The sequence below is a fragment of the Betta splendens genome, chromosome 2 (genome assembly GCF_900634795.4).
Source record: "Betta splendens chromosome 2, fBetSpl5.4, whole genome shotgun sequence".
Taxonomy (NCBI): Eukaryota; Metazoa; Chordata; class Actinopteri; order Anabantiformes; family Osphronemidae; genus Betta; species Betta splendens.
In genome coordinates, this window is record NC_040882.2 from 23,193,071 (window position 1) to 23,207,058 (window position 13,988).

The 13,988-nt window shown below is 51.2% G+C and overlaps 1 protein-coding gene across 4 annotated transcripts; it reads right to left on the reverse strand.

Moving 5' to 3' along the window:
• Window positions 1–372: 372 nt before the first annotated feature.
• Window positions 373–13,904, reverse strand: neurl4 (neuralized E3 ubiquitin protein ligase 4). Of its 4 annotated transcripts, none has more exons than XM_029127252.3 (29): window positions 13,051–13,904; window positions 10,182–10,698; window positions 10,030–10,095; window positions 9,476–9,942; window positions 9,143–9,254; window positions 8,977–9,065; window positions 8,813–8,885; window positions 8,259–8,532; window positions 7,995–8,176; window positions 7,833–7,918; window positions 7,560–7,722; window positions 7,274–7,463; window positions 7,039–7,115; window positions 6,889–6,967; window positions 6,635–6,804; window positions 6,420–6,548; window positions 6,047–6,192; window positions 5,680–5,898; window positions 5,454–5,552; window positions 5,229–5,381; window positions 4,987–5,154; window positions 4,376–4,534; window positions 4,115–4,294; window positions 3,589–3,682; window positions 3,416–3,523; window positions 3,180–3,324; window positions 2,991–3,103; window positions 2,742–2,901; window positions 373–2,669 (listed from the first exon to the last, which is right to left on the reverse strand). In XM_029127252.3, exons 1-29 carry the CDS (start codon window positions 13,267–13,269, stop codon window positions 2,465–2,467), a joined length of 4,842 nt encoding a protein of 1,613 aa, XP_028983085.1. In that variant the 5' UTR covers window positions 13,270–13,904; the 3' UTR covers window positions 373–2,464. The 4 variants fall into 4 exon arrangements, with proteins under 4 accessions (XP_028983085.1, XP_028983077.1, XP_028983073.1 ...); XM_029127244.3 differs by having other exon boundaries at window positions 6,047–6,189; window positions 7,274–7,484; XM_029127240.3 differs by having other exon boundaries at window positions 7,274–7,484.
• Window positions 13,905–13,988: the final 84 nt, after the last annotated feature.

Sequence of the window (13,988 nt, forward strand, 5' to 3'; positions counted from 1 at the left end):
GGTGTAGAAGGCTCTCAGCGACTGACGTCAGACTATGCAAACGGCTCCCTGCTACAGAACATTACTGTATTTAGCCTCTATTTTCTCATGTCTGACTTTAGTTCCTGAACCTTTGGCAGAATCACTTCATTTTTAAATTGCTTCAAATCAGGATACAGCTACTATTAAAGCTATGAAAAACCCACTATTGGCCTTAGTCGACAGCATTTTTGTGTGATTGAGTTAAGTATGCAACACTGCAATAACTTGTCAGTGACCAGACTTTTTCCTATAAATAAAACTTGAAAAGGAACCTAAAGCAGCAGTAGGTTTTGTCTACTTTCTTTTGTGTATTTTTTGCATCAAACTTAAAAACCCCGCTCACATCTACGATTCTGTGCATACTGTCAGTTTATTTATTTTATATAAATCAGGAAGATATGATTTGTTATGTAACAGCCTGTACAATGCAACATACATAAAACCAAAATTAAATTGTACAAAGCAGCACTGGGCTGTAAATAACCCATTGTTTTTCACATTTTTGACTGGAAGTTGTTTCTATTTGCCGACCACAGAGCTTCAGTCACACCACAGCTGCTCTTAGAACGCGACTGAGCCGCTGTCATTTCTGAGTTTGACTCATAAAAACTCAAGAGGAGAAAAGATGTTTCACGGTCTGTAGCAGGTTCATCAAATTGGCAACAGGAGTGAGGATGGTGGAAAATAAAAAAGCCTTTCACATACAATCAATGTTTAAACCGAGACAAATGTAAATCATACCATAGTTTAAAAGTGCTGCAGAGCCCCAGTTAATAACATTCACATGTAAACACCAGCCTGGGTCCAGGGTCATGGGGTGCAGACTTGCTCCGTGTTGGTTCTGGAGGACCTGCAGGTAACACACACAGGCTTAAAGACCACTCCATTAGAATCTTCAACATTCATCTTAACACTTTTCAAGAAGAGTTTGACATTTTGGCAAATCTGTCTTCTTCCCGGCGTTTCGTGGTCAGATTGATAACTTCGAATGGTGGCCTGGCCCAGTAAATGGCACCACAGCACACAGCTCACTGGTAAACACGTCGTACCACATTTCATGTGTAAAAGCTGTAGGTCACTATTTTACAGGTGGTTGTGGGGGGCAACCTATGTCTGATGCGGAGCTTTTTACTTGTTGCCAGGCAACCAATGGAGTGTCTTGATTGCCAGGCAACCGCCAGATCGACACCTCATTTTTAATCAGTATAAAAACGTCCATGTAAACAAACACCCAGCGCATTATTGTAGAGCTTTACAGGTGCTGATGGGAGGACAGCGACGGCCCAGTGTCGGGTCAAATCATTCAACCAGCAGTGCTCAGATGTTAGTTATTATTCTAGGGCTATGTCTACAGACAAATCATAAATTATTACGTGGAATAAAACTAACTGAATCAAGGTGGCAGCTGAACAACTAGGGAGAACATGTTGAGAATATTTCTTGTGCAGTGTTAAAGTTGTCTCTTGGGATATTGGGAAGTTAATTTACTTAAGGAAGCCAATTGTTACTACTGTAATTTTGTGTGATTCCAACACTTCCACTTCACTCAGACCATTCAGCCTCAGCCTGGGTCTGACTGTTGGCAGGGCTGACTCTTTTCAGGGGACCAGTCGATCCATGGGGCTCAGCGCTGGTCGCTGTAGGAATTCTCTCTTCTATAGAAGCAGACGAGCTTATTTCACAAAATGTCTAAGAATTAACTTCCAGCTTTCCAGTTTGACGTGGAGGTGACGTTGGGCCAGAACAGAAGCAGCAACAGGGCTGATGAAGCAGCCAGACTGCTAACGCATGAACATTAAGACCACATACAGCGAAACGCGTGTAAACATTTTCTCCTCCTCCAGTTTTAAAAGCTTCCTCCCTAAAGAAGTCTCCGTAACTAGACACTCCAGGGTTTATTCTCAGACTCTAGTGTCTTTTTCACTTTTTTTTGTTGACCCACATTTCAGTCTTTGCAGGTGCTGCTCCATTAACGTGCATGTTGGCAGGAGACAGAGCCTCCGTAAATAAACACTGACCAGAGCGAAGGTTGTGACCAAGGTAAGTGCCAAATAAGAAAAAAAAGCAGAGGGGTTAAATAAGATGTTGGGAAGAATGAAAACTAAACTGTGGCACAACGAAGTATAAACTGCAGTGACTGGACATGTGTCAAAGAGAATTTAGTTTAAAAATCGCCCACGAGTGTCTGAAACATAAAGTGCAGGCAGTGTCTGTTCTTCTCTGAAACCGCTGTAGCCTCCGGCCTTTGAAAGAGTCCAAGAGCAAACTACCAACAGATAATCGAAACGGACAAAAACAAAAATGCTGAGTTGTCCACAGCTGGAATCCAGAGGAGTCTGTTGCTGAAGGCAGGGGTTGGATTTGGTTGTCAGTTAATTCAAAGCAGGAGCGCGTCGTCCCAGACTGTCCCCGCTCCCGCCCGGACGCCCCCGCTGTCGCCCCATCACTCCACCCGGATGAGCAGCCCGTAGAGGAGCGTGCCCCCCTGCTCCTTCGTCATCCACTCGATCTCCGAGTTGCTGAAGCGAGGGTCCAGGGACTCGCTCTGGCTGAGCGTCTGAGGGCCCACCTTGTAGGAGCCCGGGCGTACGCACACCTGGAACCCCACCTGAGCCTGGTGGCTGCGGTGCGAGCGGGGGTCCCGAAATCTGCGTGGGAACAAGCAGAGTCATGAGGAAGTGGCGGCAGCGGGTGTGAGCGAACGCTTCAGCTGGACTTACTGCACTTTAGGAGCAAAGATCTCCAGGCCGGAGTAGCGCATGGTGGGGGAGAGGCGCACGCGGGGGACCTCCCTGCCGGGGGCGCTGTTCTCCTCGGGCTCAGTGTAACCGTTGGGCCCCTCCGCCTTCACCGGAGACACCGAGAAGATGGACGACGACCCTGCAACGACAAGGGCAGGTTTCCAGATGTGGCGAGTGAGCGAGCATCAACAGGTGAGCTGACGCGTGGGGACAGCTAGCGCGTCCTACCAGGCAGCAGCTGGCTGTGGTCCAGCGTGCGCCGCAGAGCTCCGACGCTGGTGCCGTGGTACGCGATGTGCCACTTCTTCATTGCATTAGAAACCTCACAGTGGGGCTTGATCCTGCACAGGAGGCGCACAACTCGTTATTCTGCAGCAGTCAACTGTGTATAGACGCAAACGAGGGCGTGGCGCTCACCTGAGGGCGAAGCGGCACCATCCGAAGGGCAGGGCGTAGTCGCGAGGGGGCTCTCCCCTCTTGTAATAGGCCTCGTCGCCTCGCAGCTTGTGGCAGGACTCACAGTAGCACAGGTTGTACTTTGCGTCTTCGTTGAAGTAGCCATCTAAACATTGAAGACCAGCGTAGAAGGCGTGACTTTGACCGCGTGTGATGTTACTGTAGTTCTGAGCTCAGAAAAAGGAAACAGCCGTCACCTGGCAACGTCAGCAGGTCCTTGAAGCGCGAGCACAGCGCCTGGTACTCGCAGGTCTTGTTGGGGTTGACCTCTGGAGGGGGCGTCCAGCACACGCTCTCTTTGATTCCTGTAGAATAAGATAATGTGAGCGAAGTTCAACACATGATCGCTGAACAGAGGACGAGTTCCTACCATCAACCATGTCGGCCTTCTCCATGTCGCCCTGACAGCGGGTCTCACCGCTCTCTCCACCCACAGCTGGCACGTTGTTCGTTACTATGGTAACCTGCGAAATGACAACATTAATTGGCATATTCACCCTCTAACCTCTGAAGCCTTGAACAAAGAGAATATCCGCTTTCATTGATTTAAAAATAATATAATAGAGCACCCGTGTCACGCTGGTTGCTCGGTTTGCTTTGTTGAATAAAACAAAATCTGAGGCAACATCCAGCAAGAAGCGCCGACACCATGTCGAGCCTTTGAAAGCACCCAGAGCCAAGTACACAGTCTGTGCAGTCACATGTGAAATGCAGGGAAAAAGACTTAAAAGGCTGCATTTCCAGGGCGACAGTGGGAGATCTCTGTCAGTCTACAGTTTATGTTCAATTCTCTGATGATAGGTGTATGTCAATTTTAATATTTATTATTTACAATATCGGTAGCTTTATTAGCATTTGCCCTATAGACAGAACAGAAAGAGAAGCAGGGAGCCAACCTGTTCACACTGGCCGTAGAGGTCGATGAAGGGGTAGCAGGGCGACGGGATGTCCTGCGCCGCCACGCCCTGGTCCATGCCGTTGACGTACAGGTGCAGACAGCTGTTGGCGTCGACCAGCAGACCCAGCACCGTCCCCTCCGGACACGTGTCCAGGTTAGGACCGTAGTTCTCACATATCTGAGGAGCAGAAGGAGGAAAATGAGGCAGGAGAGCCGAGTGGCAGCACACGAGGCATGGACGAGGCTCCTGGCTTTGGACCTTCAGGGAGTTGTGGAAGACAGAGTCCCTCTGCAGCAGCCAGGTGGAGCGCTTCAGGCAGCACGCTGTGGAGGGGAAGTTGAGGCGGTCGGGGGAGTGACCGATCACCCCCAACGACAGCGACGACGTCCACGACGGGTTCAGGCGGTCGATCTGAAACTGGTGGCGACAAACGGGAATTTTAAGTCCTTTTATCTTAAACTCCTCGTGTCGTGCAGACGCTGATTTGTTGCTGTTAAAACGTCAGTGTTTCTGCTGTTTATGTTATGCGGTTTCCTCTAGCATTTGAGTTTGTGTAGATATGTTTAGTGTAAAGGCATATTCAAAGTATCCCATGGAATAGATCCTCGTATTGAGGTTAAACTATAAAAAAACAACAACACTGTATTATGAATATTGCAGAACTTTCATGAGGAAGCTGCTGCTTTTCCCAGATCACTGGATCAAATGTATTTATTTTTCTTGATGGACACCTTTGTTTTCTTATTAACCATTTCATTCATATTTTATTTGAGCCTATCATAGGTGTAACTAAATCAACGCTAATACTGTGTAGATTTGTTTTAAAGTTAATCTTAGGAGATAAGCTTTCTTTGTAAATCACGCCGTACCTGGAAGAGCTGCTGACGGGCCAGCGGCTGGGCGGTGACCAGCAGGCCCTGGTTGTAGCTCGACACTCTGGCTGCCGTCAGGTTCTGGTTGGACAGCTGGATGTTCTTGCCGTGGTTTTCCAGGAACGCCATGACAGTGGGCACCAGGGAGCACGGCTCAGACTCGGCCTGGAGGCAGCCAGAGGTGCAATGAGGCCGGGCCCGTGGGAGCGGAGCGCCCGGCGCTCTCTGACCTCTCTTACCTCTCTGACAGGGGTGCTGTCCTCCTCTCCTTCGCTGCAGCTCTCTGAGCAGAGCGAGGGCGCCTTCACGCTCTCCGCGTCCTCCATCACTGACGAGCTGACGATGGACACTGCGGTTATCCGCCCGTACAGGTCCAGAACCGCGTACACATTCTGAAAGGAGAGGAAGATGCTGAAGCGCAGCGTGAGGCCCAGCGGATCTGTGGACGGACATTATTATTATACCTTTGCCACCGCAGTCGCTGCAGGTCCCATGTCCTCTCCATCGATAAAGATGTGCATGGTGTCATCGCTGCATCTCTTCACACCCACGCGGTTGCCCACCTGGAAACATTTAGTAGATTTAGCCTGAATAACAATGAATGACAAATAACAATCATGACAGCCTCTGATGTGACTTCTCACATAATGAACCCTGTTTTTTTTGTTTACTCCTCAGAGAGCAGCTCACCGTCAGCCGGTCCAGTGAACAGCCGTAGTTCTGCCGCTGCAGCACTCCATTGCGACGGACTTCAGAGCCACAGAGCAGCCAGGTGACCTTGGCTCGGAGCTGCGGGAGGGAGGGGGAGAGGCCCGACAGCGGGCAGGAAGGAAGCTCGGGAGGTGCCAGAGTGGTCAGGCCAATGTGCAGCGAACCGCACCACTGCTCGTCCACTTCATCAATCCTCACCTGCAGAGGCGCAGAGGAGAAGATCACAGCGGGGAGCAGGGCCGCGCGACGGGCGAAACTCAAGCAGCGTGACTTTGATTTCTGCATCCGTCGTTTCGAACCAATGTGGTACAAAGACCAATGGCGAATCCATTTTCAGAGCTCTTACCTCAAACAGCTCGTCTGCTCTAAGCTCCTTTGCACTGAACACGATGCTGTGAGCGTATCCTCCAACTCTAACGGCCTGGCAGCCCTCCCCCAGCAGCACCACGTTCTTACCGTGTTTGCTGTGGAGCCGGTGGGCAACGCCTGCTACTGCAAGCACAAAACAATGGGCATGGGCTGGAGCCTTTCAGGACACAGGGATGCAGCATTTGTTCTGTTCACCTCTTCACTGCTTTAATTAAATAATTACAAATACCGGTGTGCCACATCGATGTTAAGTTGGTTGAAAACACACACAAGTTAATATTCAGTTATTAAGCATTGGGAAATGATGAGTGTCTGCGTTCTGCTGTCTAGAAGGTTCGTGTGTCACGTACCTGGCGAGTGGATGGGGAAGCTCTTCTCAGTGATGTTGCTGGTGCAGAGGCTGTTGTCCAACAGGCCTGACGAGCTGGTGATGGACACCTGAACACACTGACCATACAGGTCGATCACTGCAAATACCTCTGAAAGACGAATGAATCGGTGGATGAGGAATTACACAAATCACTGAGGTTAGACTGTAGCAGTGTAGCTGTTCACTATGTTCCACCTGGAGGGAGACCGGAGCAGGCCACGCCCTGGTCCACACCGTTGATGTAATAGTGGAGGTTGCCACTGACTGAGCGCATCATGCCGATGCGTGAGCCTGTGGTCAGGGAATCCAGGTCACAGCCGTAGTTGTTGCGCATCGTGTTCCCGTCCTGCATGATAGCTGTCCCACTGTGCAGAGGGAAGGACGAAGGTCTGAGGTCAGCATCTGAACTGAATACTTGCACACGTCTTCATTTTCACAGAGTTGCCTACCTGAGCATCCAAGTGTCGTAGTCGATATCAGTCATAGTGTTTGGAAACTCCAGCTCCTCTGGCCTGATTGCTGTCACGCCTGCAAAACAGAGCACATCAGCGGGGATGCAAATGTGTAGAAGGCGGCTATAAATAGAAATGATTCCTCACCTGCTTCTATTGAACCCGACCAGCGGTCCACCATTTTCTGAATAACGATTTCAAACAGCTCTCCGTCTCGAAGGCACCTGCAACAAGGTGGTGACGCATCAAAAGCCCTGCAGCTGCACAAGATACATTAAACCTCATGACAAGCAGAGGAGGAGCCCTCTTTATCTGTTCATTACCCGTGTGTAATAAATGAATAAAATAATAACATTAGAAATTGTGTTTCGTGGCTTCTCACCTGTTGGAGATGACGATGGCGTCGTTGAACTCGCTGCGGCAGTTCTGGCGCAGGGCGGTGCGCCCCCCGTTGGTGATGACGGCGTTGGTGCCGTGCAGCTGGTGGAACCGCAGGTCGGTGGTGGTGGTGGCCCCGGCTACTGAACAGGGGCTCCCAGGGGACATGGCCGTGGGTCCCTCGGAGCAGTCCTCTGGGAGAGGGGGGAGGTCAACTAACAAAAGGAACAGATTCAGGCAAACACCCCACAGGATTTCTGGAGCGTTGATCTGAGGCGTCCGTCTCTCACCCATGTCGTCCATGATGGTGGCCTGAGCAGCCTGCCCATAGAGGTCCACCACGGCGTAGACGCTGGGAGGGACGTTCCACGCCGCCGGGCCCTGAGCTACACCGTTCACAAAGAAGTGCAGGCTGCCGTCCTCCTTCCGCACAACGCCTACCGTGTCGCCAGCCTGAAGGGGGGAACAGGCGAAACAATTACTGCAAAGGCTTAAGGTCACAATGCATGAGACGGATGGACAACCGAGAATAAAAACAGAAAATCGAATCAAATCTCACTCACCTTGAGCCGGTCGAGGTTGTGTCCGTACTCATCCAGGATTGTAGTTCCATTGTGCATCACACCATTTCCCGTCATCATCCACGTCCCTGGAAAACATCACCCAACAGTCAACACCCGAAGCCGTCCCTCCACTTAGCAGCCTCCTGCACTGTGGACCGCTACCTGAGCGCAGGTTCGTCATGGTGGAGGGCAGCTGCAGATAGGCGGGGTTGTGCGTCGTGACACCGATTTCGATGGAACCCGCCCACTTGTCCACCATCTTGTCGATACGGACCTGAAAGACCTCGTTGGAGCGCAGCGGCCGGCTGCTGAGGACCACACCGTGGTTGAAGTCATCGGTCGCGCTATGAAGAGACATTCATTTCATTAATGAAGCCTCAACGTTCATTATCATTAATCCAAGCGAGAGGGAGGACGTGAACTCACTGTGGCCGCAGCGCCGTCCTGCCGTCACCGATGATGGCCGCCTTCTGGCCACAGTTGGGGTGGAAGAGCAGGCGCTCGGGCCCCTCGGGGTCCGGCGTGAGGGACAGGGCGGGCCGGGGCCGGCCCACGTCGGGGGACAGGGCCCTCATGATGGCGTTGTTGCGCCTGAGGCGGTCGCTGTGGTTGTGGTTGTGAACGATGGTGACTTTGACGGCCATGCCGTACAGATCCACCACGCCGTAGACCACGCCAGGGGTCTGGGCGGCGGCAACACCTGGGAAGGAGGCGCTGAGCTTAACAAAGGCTCTACACATGAACTAGCTCAACTCTTGGGATTTAAACTGGTGTAACCTGCTCTGTCAATCATCTCAAATATGTGCTGCTTGTAAAAGGAGGAAACCTTCGAGCATTTAACTCCTTCCGCATAGTGATTTGCTTGGTGTCTCGTGTCAGGGACATGGCTGAAAGTCCTTTTAACCATCAGTCAGTGATAGCAGCCTCCACCGGCCAGCTCTCCATTCATTTTTCCTGATAAGGGTCTTGTTGTGTCTCACCTTGGTCGATGCCGTTGATATAAAAATGGAGAGCACCGCTGGCTTTGCGCATCAACCCTATGTGATCTCCCTCCTGAAATATGACCAAAGTAGATGAAGCAGAACTAATTAACTTTACTGACACATTAATGCTGCATAGAATGTGATTTATGTGCGTTTCTAACCTGAAGTTCATCAAGGCTGAATTCACAGTATTCTCTGCGGGTTCCTTTCCCATTAGTTAATATCCCACAGCCACTCATCATGATTGTACCTGCGAAAACAAAGCCACTGATGTCACCAGCTCACGCCTTCACTGCTTCTGCCCACGTCATCGGAGCGCCACAGTACCTGAGCGCAGATTGGTCATAGTTGCAGGATAGTCTAGGTTGTTGGGGTTGTGCGTCGTTACGCCGATCTCTATGGAGCCCGACCACTTGTCCACCAGTTTATCAATGCGGATCTGCAAACGCAGCAAACAAATAAATTATTTGTTGCTAGAATTTTGCAAAAGACCTAAAATGGTCATTTCTAAAACTAAAAAAAGCTTCCCTGCAACCTTTACAGGCATAACGGATGAAAGCATTGAAGCAGCTCTGCTACAGACCGAGTCACTAATAAACCGTATGCTCCAATTCAATGTGCCCAATTCCTCCAAACCTCCCGCCTTCGTGTTTGGATCACCTCAAACATCTCGTTGTGTCGCAGGGGCCGGTTGGTCATCACCACGCCGTTGTTGAACTCGTCCAGCGGCCTCCTCCGCTCTGCCGTCTTGTTGTTGTTGCTCAGTTTGATCAGCGTGCCGCACTTCTCGTGGAACAGCAGCGCGTCGTTGGTGGTCATCCCGCCGGCCAGGACGCCTGTGCCCAACCCCCCGTTGCCAGTAGGACTGCTGTTGGTGTTTCCACCATCTCCACCGCCAGCTCCTCCCCCGCTGTCACTGTTTCCCGTGCTTCCTCCGCTGCTGCTCCCTCTGTCGTTTCTGGAAGAAGAGGAGTCCGTCCCTGAATTTCCTCCTTCCGCTGCGCTGCCTCCCCCCGAGCCCCCTCCACCTCCACCTCCACCGTCTTCCCCCCCGCCCTCGTCCTCTGAGCGATAAAAAGATACTATTGCATTGTTGAACACGTCGAAGAGCTGGTGCTCAGTCAGAACTGAGGACGCAAAACAGATAAGAATCACTGTTAGTGCATGTGGATCAAATGCTCATTAACTGGCTGGACGAGGAGTTTTACGTTTACCTGTGTCAGGCTCCAGGTTGTTGGGGAACTTGTCGGGTCGGCTGTGACTACAGCTCAGCTCAGGCACTGACAGGGAGAAAGATCAAAACGACAATGAAAACTACTAAATCTGAAATATGGTTTGGCAGAAAGCGATAAAAATCTTCCCTTACCTTCATTTCCATTCATTAATCCATTAATTGCTGCGACATTCATCAGTGCAGTGATGCCTGTGTCCTCCTGACCCGCACACACCACCACCTCTTCCTCCTCCTCATCCTCCTCCTCCTCCTCCTCCTCGTCTCGCTCCACTGTCTCTCTCTCTCTCTCTGCAGAGGGCGGTGGCGGCTCACAGCTCACCACCGTCACTTGGGTGCACTTGCCGTACAGGTCCACCACCGCCCACAGTCTGGGCGGCAGGCCGCTGGCCGCCGTGCCGCAGTCCTGCCCGTTAATCCAGAGGTGGAGCTCTCCGCGGGAGTTACGCTGGATGCCCACCCGGTCGCCCTCAGCCAGCTGGTCCAGGTCGCGGCCGTACTCCTCCAGGACTGAGCGGCCGTCGCGTAGCACCGAGCAGCCGGACACGATCCAGGAGCCCCCTTTAAGGCCCGTGGCGCTGCTGGGGAAGTCCAGCGCAGCGGGGTCCAGCGCCGTCACGCCGATCTCGATGGAGCCGCTCCACGAGTTCACCTGAGTGGAAACGGGACAGCTTCAATTATTAGTTACACTGCTAACTATTTACACTGCATTCTCCATAAGAGTTTCCCTTTTATAGTGTTTTTTAATATTGCAAATGAACGAGAAGCTCAAACTCAGGGACTAAAATAACAACAGACCCAAAAGTAGAAACAGAACTGCTCTTGGCAGCTGTTACTCTGATCACACACAGTTTTTGTAGAAGCAAGTGAACACTGCACTGTGTTTAAAGCAGGGAGACGGGTAGCTGTCTATTCCTGTAGTACAGTGCAGTATTATTAGTTCTGTCCCTGAAGGATGCTCAGATGCCTCTGTAGGACGATGTGGTCACACACAGCAGCAACACAACGCTGTCATTCACCGCTGCAGCACCTACAAGGTTTAACATGAAGAATGTCTTCATGTGATGAATCACTGCAGATTCCATAAAAATGAGGACCAGTGGTTCACTGTAGGTTCAATCCTGGTGTCTTTGCATGACATTGGTCTCATATCACATAACAAGCGGCCCGAGATAATGATTCTTCCCAGAAACACTAATCTCAACAGCAGCTCACAATAACATAATACTTTATTGATCTCTAAGGCGTAAATTCTGTATTTCCCATATTTATTTGCCCCCGTGGTTTGGAGGACACGCTGCAGTGGTATAAAACACAGGCAGTGCAGCTGGTGGAGAGTCACAGACTTGGTTAGAAACAGCCACAGGGGCAGAACACACATCGCCTCACTGAGCAACGCTCAAGTGGTTCCATCTCCAGGAGCACACACGCAATAGTTTAGCTCCTCGAACAGAGGGAGAAAAGTTGACAGCGTCCAAATGTAGCCACTGTTTTCCCAGAGGTGTTTTTCTGCAGCTCTCCTCAGTGTCAGGTAGAAACGTGATGTTTTCCACATGCCTCCTGGTTCTCCTCTGGTTCCCTGCGGCGCCCGGTGGCAGGTGCTGCTGTATGTGAGGCAGTGTGTATCTGGGTTAACGGATCTAGGAGTAGCTCTGCCTGACCGGGTGGCTGTGGAGGAGACACACATCTCCTTGGCTGACGTAACGCCGGCCTGTGGGCGTCTGCCTGTGTGTGTGTGTGTGTGTGTGTGTCCAAACGCCCAACAACTACAGGACGCGGCCTCGCACGCCAAGTGGGAGCAGCGGGCAGCTTTTCAAAAGAACGTGGAATTGACCTCACGTGGGTCAGAATCAAAAGCAGGGACTGAGAAACACTCAGACGCACAACACTAGACACTAGATTATGACAAACAGCCAAGCTTTGCTCTAATCAAAACACTAACCTCTGCTAGAATATGACACTGGTTGAACTCTTAAGTAGCTCTAATGTAGTTCCATGCTGTCCTGCCTGTGTGCAGCCATTTCCAGCGTAGCTTACTGGATGTCAATAGACCGGGTGGGAGGTCATGCCAGTCTGCGTGCTCTGTGATGGAACGTTATCGATTCTTCAGGCGGGCGATGCCTGAGCAGAGCATGTTGACGAGAGCCCGTATGAGGCCGAGCAGGATGCAGCTGGTGCTAAAAACGTGACGTGAGGTCTGACCGGCGTCCAGCTGCAGAATGCAACGCCACCGCCACAGAGAATCCCTCCTGTGCTGATAACGCTGCACGCGCCTCCGTATGATAAGGTGGGAGCGCAGGCACGTGCATGCGTGATCACACACCGGGCAGACAAAACTCTGAGCTCTGTTGTGATACAAGCGGCATATGTGTGTTTACATCCAATAATAACAACATGACGCACAGACGGCGGGGATCTGCAGGGTCTGTCCTGCCTGGTTCTGGTGTTTCGTCTGAGTCAAACAGGCTGGTGCCACATGTCAAAGCTAGTTGTACAGTGTATTTACACTGGGTGCTCCAGTACTGCAGTGTTATTAGCTCTGGGCTCGGGCTGACGGAGACACAGGCGGGTACGGAACCCCCCAAAAGAGCGTCTCTCCGGTGCAATGAACACTAGACAACAACAAGTGCCTGACGTTGTGCCGCTGTGTCCGTGGCAGAGCCTCCTCGTCGCCTCCAGGGAAGCTAACGGCGGCTAGCTAGCGGCTCGTTAGCATGGCTAACTGCTGGCAGCTCGGTGGTCCGTTCGATGCATCGGCGAGCGAGGTGTTGTTGAGTCCGCGGACCCTGTCAGCGCCCCGACAGCTCGCGCGTCAAGTCCCCGAACACCTGCGCCAACGGCCGCGGCTGTCAGCCCGACAGGAGCCCCCTGGCTGCGAGAAGCCCCCCACTGCGGACAGCCACGGACCCCCGGCACGTCCCGCCAGCGCTGCTCCCGCACTCCCACAGCGCTCACCCCGCTGAGGAGCGGCGGCGGCGGCGGCAGCGGGCCCACGGGGCTTTACCTTCTTGTCAATGCGGACGGTGAAGACATCCCGGTCCCTCAGCGGCTCCTTGCTGAGCACTAGGCCGTGGTTGAACTCCTGCACTGGCTGGTTGCGCCGGGCGGTTCGGTTGGAGTTGGAGAGGCCGATCAGCTTTCCGCTCCGCGGATGCAGCTCCGCCGCCATCTTCACGGGGCAGCCAGTGTTCACGACACTGGGCGTTTGCGACAGCAGCGTCATAGCAACCGACCGCACGGCACCGCACCCATTTCTGCAGACGGCTGTCCTCTAGCAAGGCAGCAGGCGCTTAGCGTCTGTGCGCTGGTAGCGGTAGTGCAAATAAATCCATGTAGCTTTATTCAGTCTCATAACGCATGAGTATAACTCATATATAATTGTAAAATCAAATTTAATGTCAAATCCATTAACATTTTTGTTCAGAAACATTTAATGCTTTAAATGTTCGCTCGTCTGTCGTTGTTTTCAAGCCTAAAGTCTTATTATTGTCACGCCATGCACCGTGCGTAATAGTATGTCTGTTACAGATTAAACAAAGAAAAAATGTAGAATTAACATGATTTTGCTTATCAAGTTTCAAATTTGTGATTGTATTGATTCATGGTAGATTTTTCCATTATAGTAATATCAAAAAGCCCTAAAACGCTTGATTAATTTATCTAGAGTTATTATATAATTTTAGCTTGTGTATCACATCAAACGTCACGTCCCCGTCCTTGCATTATTTAGCTGAAAAGCTCCTTTGTATGACATCATATGGATGGAGTTTCTATTTTCTCAACACCCAGGACCGAGCCGCCTCCCTAATTGCTTTTTAAAATGTAAACTTATTTATCACTACTGTTTTAATATTTTTGATTCAACCTAAATGTCATTTATGGCACGTTTTCCATGCATCTCAACAATGTTTTATAACATCCACTAGATGGAGCAAAATCTAT

What these genes read in the sequence shown, in the direction of transcription:
- neurl4 (XM_029127234.3), bottom strand. Translation starts at nt 13,269, where the DNA reads ATGACGCTGCTGTCGCAAACGCCCAGTGTCGTGAACACTGGCTGCCCC. An exon ending in GACACAACGAGATGTTTGAG is followed by an intron (nt 9,255 to 9,475) that starts GTGATCCAAACA and finishes CTGCGTTTGCAG; the next exon opens with ATCCGCATTGATAAACTGGT. An exon ending in CCCGTCAGCAGCTCTTCCAG is followed by an intron (nt 4,535 to 4,986) that starts GTACGGCGTGAT and finishes TGTCGCCACCAG; the next exon opens with TTTCAGATCGACCGCCTGAA.